This window comes from Cebus imitator, unplaced genomic scaffold (genome assembly GCF_001604975.1).
Source record: "Cebus imitator isolate Cc_AM_T3 unplaced genomic scaffold, Cebus_imitator-1.0 Scaffold8, whole genome shotgun sequence".
NCBI classification, from domain to species: Eukaryota; Metazoa; Chordata; class Mammalia; order Primates; family Cebidae; genus Cebus; species Cebus imitator.
In genome coordinates this window covers 2,284,255-2,290,268 of record NW_016107323.1, presented here as the reverse complement: position 1 = coordinate 2,290,268, position 6,014 = coordinate 2,284,255, and the positions used below count along the sequence as shown (strand labels likewise).

General features: G+C 42.7%; 1 protein-coding gene across 2 annotated transcripts in view; it reads left to right on the top strand.

Moving 5' to 3' along the window:
• Positions 1 to 6,014, top strand: part of APPL2 (adaptor protein, phosphotyrosine interacting with PH domain and leucine zipper 2) — a 61,821-nt gene that overhangs the window by 26,978 nt on the left and 28,829 nt on the right. For both annotated transcript variants that reach the window (XM_017540646.2, XM_017540636.2), the window contains exons 5-8: positions 857 to 944; positions 3,744 to 3,785; positions 3,912 to 3,970; positions 5,076 to 5,222. In XM_017540646.2, coding sequence (XP_017396135.1) covers positions 857 to 944; positions 3,744 to 3,785; positions 3,912 to 3,970; positions 5,076 to 5,222 — 336 coding nt within the window. The remainder of the gene's footprint in view (positions 1 to 856; positions 945 to 3,743; positions 3,786 to 3,911; positions 3,971 to 5,075; positions 5,223 to 6,014) is intronic.

The following is a 6,014-nucleotide window of genomic DNA, read 5'->3' as shown; positions in this document are numbered from 1 at the left end:
CCTTGCTATTTATTTGCCCTCTGGATTTGGAGAACTATTTGCCTGTCTGTAAAGTGTGACGATAAATAATACCTAACTGAGAGAAGGGGTGAGAACCACATAGTATAAAACATATAAAGCTGGCACACAAAAATGCTAAAGATGCCCTGATGGGATGATTTTTGTTTCTCCTAGATAATTTACAAAGATAGGATTTACTGAGTCCTTGAGGTAGAAGGAGAGAAAGAGTCAAGCGCTGTTAAAATCTTCTGGTGAGGAGCATCATATTCAAATACAGTCATCTTATTCTCAGAAAGGCTCTTTTCTAGACTAGAGGTCTGAAATTGGCAGAGTTGTTTTGGTAGGGAGTATTCTTTCTCCAGAGTCATTCCCAAGCCATAGCTGGCTGTGGTTTTCAGGCAAGTGGGTTCCCAGCAGGCCTGTTTTTCAGGTATGGCTTCAGCCTCCCTGGAGAGAGAGAGAGCAGAGCAGCCTGGCGAGGTCCTGAGCCATAACCAGCACTGACAGCTGGCTGTGTTCTCTGGACGCACATCCAAGCATTCCGATTCTCCAGTGGGGTGGGGCTGAGTGGGAACACAGAAGAAGCAGAGTCTGCCCGATGAACAGGGTAACTGTGGGCCCAGCACTCTGTTAGCAAACTTCACTGGTGCCTTGGTTAGTCAGAACCTTGCATTTCATTTTTCATGCTTCTAGGCCAGTATCATTTAGTGCTTTATCAAGGGTACTATTTGCTAAGGAAGTCTTACTGAGCTGTGTAACCTCACAGAAGTGTTCAGTGTGATTCTTTGGTGAAATGAGACTGTGTCGATAATCATAATGTATTTAATTTTCTTGAACAGCATTCTCTTTCTTTCAGCTTAACGTTCTCCATACAGAGCTGGCTAAGCAGTTGGCAGACACAATGGTTCTACCTATTATACAATTCCGAGAAAAGGATCTCACAGGTAAAGTAACTGAGTTCAATGCCAGTTACCTTCAAAATACTATGTACCGCACTTAATAATAATTCTTTTTTTTTTTTTGATAATAATTCTTAGTGCATTACTTTCTTTAAATGTGTGGACTGCTGGGAAATGCCTTTTTTTTTTTTTTTGAGCCGTTCAATTCAGCGAATTTTTACTGACTTCCCTCTGTGTTGCCAGCTCACCTAAAGGAGGTCACAGGCCAGTGAGAACACAGGTGTGGAAACATTGTTGTGATGTCGTGTGATGAGGGCAGCAGGACAGAGTTGCACATGGAGTAGAAACAGCACACAGAAAGGCAAAAGGCGTGGTCACCTTTTTTTGGAGATAAGATGCTAGGGAAGGCTTCCTGGAGAAGGTGATCTCTAAGCTAAGTTTTGAAAAATGATGTTAAGGCCGTGATCTAGGTTAGGGGACATTTGTAAAGTCATGCTGTTCTTGAGGGAACAGTGAATGCTTTGGAATGGAAAGTTGTAGGGGTTGGAGAGGGGAAGACGAGATGGGAAGCTTGCTTTCTCTGTGCTAGACTCTGGGGATGCAGCTGTGAATGGACAGATGGGGACTGCTCTCCTGGAACTCACAGTGAGTAAGGGAATCTGTGAATCATGCAAGAACTTAGTTGTCCTTTTGAACTAATTTTGGCTCTTCAACTAAAATAAAGCAGGACCATTTTATATTTCTTAGAAATCAAGGTAGTCACAAAATACACAGAAAAAAGAATGAATTAATCTTGAAAAACTTTCAAGATGTTAGAAAAGGGACTACAGATATTCCAGTCCTATTTTCTCTTCATTGAAAATATTTATTAGAGTTTAAGAACTGCATTTTCTAGAACACTGAAACAATTGCTGGCCCCCAAAAAGCATAAGCCTGAATGCAAAAAGATCTGTTCAGTATATTACTTCCTCTTTAAAAATATATCACCTTAAAACTGTTTTTATGGGTGGAGGGAAGAGTTTGCAGTAAATCTAAAGATAAGTCTTAAAGATTTTCTCCCCTTGCTTTGAAATCCCCTGTGATCGTGTCACCTGAGGCTAAGGGACAATGTTAGAACTGGTATAAATTCTACCCAAGGTCAGTTTGACAGCACTAAAACTTAATACCTAAAAAATTACAAGTAATACATCCATTTGCTTGCATAAAGGGAACCCTCGATTAAACGAAGCAGGAATTTTAGTGCTTTTTAGTGTTGCTCATCTGTCATGGCATGGGAAGCTGAAACATGCTTGATGCAGTCATCTGATTATTCAGTCCTCACTGAAGGCCTTAGCAGGTGCATTTTTTGAAAGGTTTTCTCTAAATAAAATCATTAAAAGTGAGTGTGATGTCATTTTATTTTATTATTTATTTTTCCTTGAGCAGTTCACTGCTAGGGATGTCATTTTAAAAACAGACTTCAAGTCCATTGGAAAGAAAATATCATCTCCTAAGGCCTGTGTTGTCAGATTTATGTTTTCAGGTTTGTTGATGGGAGGCAGAACTAGAATTTAGAGTGCCCAGTGGCATTAATGACAGTGGCCTCCAGTAATCCAGAGTGACCCCAGACATATGCCCAGGATGGTGATTTTTTGAGTGGAATAAAACTGCTCATCAGTAGTAAGAAGGAATCTTCTTAGTATCTTTGAAAAAAGTTAAATATCTTTTTCCGATGCCACCAGGACATCGCTTTGAAGTATTTGGCCCCAGGTCATACCTGAGTCAACATCAGAAGCAAATCAGAATCTGACCTCCCCTCTGCCTAGACAGTGGTGTTTTATCTTACATTTCTTGGCCTTTATTTATTCACAAACACAAGTACATAATCTGAATGAAGAGAACACAAGAGCTATTTAGGAAGCTACTTAAAATTGATCAGTAAGGAAACTTAAAACTTGACTCCAACGAGAAGTAAAAGATAGGAGAGAAAGAAAGAAAAATGCAAGCAGGGAAGGGCAGAAAGCAGCCTGATCTCCAAAGAGGATGAATAATGCGAAGAGAATTGAAAAGCCGGAGTCGAACTGAAAAACAATATACCCAACATAGATGTGAGTGGCTTTGCTTTGTTACAAAATGAAAATGGATTGTTTTAGAATTGTAGAAAGTGGCATTTTCTTGTAGGTATCAATCGTTGTGTTTTTAAGTTTCTAACCTTGGACAGTCATTGCTCTCAGTGCTCTTTTTGAATTTTTGGTCTTGGACTTTGTTCAGCCATCTTTGTGCATGGTGTTATAGCACTCATTTGGAGTAATGGTTATTGGTGTTGGCTTGTTGCAAGTACAGTATGCTAGATTGTGTCACATTTTTTATTAATACATACACCCCGTATTCCTTTGGCCAGAGGTGCCTCCAGTAACTCAGATATTAAAATGTCAACACAGGAAGCTTCTAGGTTCTGGGTATCGTCCTGACCGCATTCTAAAGAAAGATTACTAAGACACTCTATTTGGGGGGCTGAGGCATCAGAACTTAAGTTGGTACTCCAGGTCTCCATGAAAAGTACCTGTCCACCATGGTGTCCAGCCCACCTCCCTCGCATGCCCTCTCCTGCACAGACCCTGAGCACTATGTGGTGAGGCAGGGCTGCTCGGGCTATCAGGGTCACTGGGTGTGGGGCAGGGTTGAAGCCGTAAGTTCCTGTGAGACCAGGTCCAGCCTCTGGGCCAGGCCTGTGAGAGCAAGGACTGAAAGTGCAGAGCCTTCCTTTCCACACATATATTCTTATTTTCTGGGGAAAGTGCAGAGCTCTCGGTTGGCATGTTTTACTTTTCATTGCTCTAAGACAGTCCCTTTTCTCCTTTTCAGAAGTAAGCACTTTAAAGGATCTGTTTGGACTCGCTAGCAATGGTAGGCATCTTCTCCATTCCTGGTGTGTGCTGTGCAGACTTACTGTGTTGGGGAGGAGACCCTGAATGAATGTTCTTGCCTTTCAACCCTGACCCTTTGGGTGCTCAGATGTCTGTTTATTTCTAGAGCATGACCTCTCGATGGCAAAGTATAGCAGGCTGCCCAAGAAAAAGGAGAATGAGAAGGTAAGAAGAATACTTTACGTGTTGGTTTTCTCTTCATTTACATAAAGGCCTTCCATGTCTTCCTCTTGTGAATTTATGGCATAAAGGGGTGTCATTTTTTTTTTTAACTGTACATGGACTTTTAAAATTATTCATTTTAAATCTCTTAAGTAGACCTCCACTTCTCTGTTCTGTCTTTTCAAACTGGTTTATTAAACACCAGCTTAGAGCCATGGTAAGATTGTAGTCGCACAGGGGTTTTAATTTTAGCCTGCTGCCATGCCTGACTCATTTATCACCCAGATCACTTGAACTCCTTACCCCTGGTGTTGACTCTGATTCATTAACTCATGCTTTTTAGGACTTTTGCTACTATAAATAATATGGACTATTTTCATGCATAGAACATTTTACTTTTTTTTTTTTTTTTTTTTTTTTTTTTTTTTTTTTTTTTTTTTTTTTTTTTTTTTTTGAGACAGAGTCTTACTCTGTCACCCAGGCTGTGGAGTGCAGTGGCACGGTGTCTGCTTACTACAACCTCTGCCTCCCAGGTTCAAGTGATTCTCCTGCCTCACACTCCCAAGTAGCTGGGATTACAGGTACCTGCCACCACACAGGCTAATTCTCTGTATTTTTAGTAGAGAGGGAGTTTCACCATGTTGGCCAGGCTGGTTTTGAACTCCTAACCTCATGATCCGCCCACCTCGGCCTCCCAAAGTGCCGGGATTATAGGTGTGAGCCACTGCACCCGGCCACAACTTTTTACTTCTGTTACATGATTTCCTTGGGCTAAATTATTTCCTTGGCATACAGTCTTACGAGTGAACTAGAATGTCTGTGACCTTCTTCAGTGCATGCTGCCATATTGTTTTCCTAAAGGACCGCAGGACTTTGCACTGTTACCAGGAGAGTACTGGCTTCACTGCACCCTCACGAGCACTGAGATTCTGTTACTTGCATATTTTCAATTTGGATTTTTTAAAGCTGAAGTGCAGCCTTATCTGTGTTTTATTATATTTGTCACAAAAATGGTTATAATGCATAAACACACATTTTGAAGTGCACGCTTTTACAGAATTGTCATGTACAGTAGACAACTTGAAGTTTTCCTTTCCCCTTTAACCAGGTGAAGACTGAAGTTGGAAAAGAGGTAGCCGCGGCCCGGCGGAAGCAGCACCTCTCCTCCCTTCAGTACTACTGTGCCCTCAATGCGCTGCAGTACAGAAAGCGGATGGCCATGATGGAGCCCATGATAGGCTTTGCCCACGGACAGGTAGGGGAGTCCCTTCCCTGAGGGCTGAAACCTAAGCCAGCTGTGGCTTTCTGCTGAGAGAGCACTCAGAAGAAACAGAAGCTTCATCATAGAAAGAATTGCAAATGCCCAACGTCCCTAGCAACTTTGTGGGATTCAGTACTTAGAGAGCAGCCAGTTGAGCTGGGTCATCATCAGCTGGACATGCACTGGCCTCAAGTCAGACCATACGTTCAGGATATGATGGCCTGGGGGTCAAGCCTCTCTTGGGGAGGAGCCTGTGTGGCCTCTTTTTCTAATCCAAATGAAAGTCAGGCTGGGTGCAGTTTTCCTAGAAGCAACCACTGCAGGTTTGGGATAGCTCGCCTGCCACCTAGGATTCCCTGCACTCCTTGCTGCTCTGCAGTAAGGCCCACCCTCTTCTGGCTTCTCAGGCGGCACCTCTCCTAGGTGATCCCCAGCACCTTGGCATCTGGGCATGGGGAAACGTTGACAGTGCTTTATGAGGTCTTCTGTATTTACTGGGTCTCTGTCCTCCAGTTTGATGATTAATATTTGTCTTAAGAGAAGCTCTACTTTAAGGATGGGGACTTGACTGTGGTGGCACCATTGAGGTAGGGAAAAAAGTGGCTGTGAGCATAAAAGTGACTGTGAGTGTGAGGCCGATAGCACCACCCCCTCACTTCAGCCCTCTCCTGCTTTGCCCCATTTATGTTGTCTCCAAACCCACCCTTTGGCCCATGAGAAAGGCACCCAGGAATCTTCTCTCAGTGGACAATCTAGGAACAGAAAGGGATGTGAGGAAGCAAAATG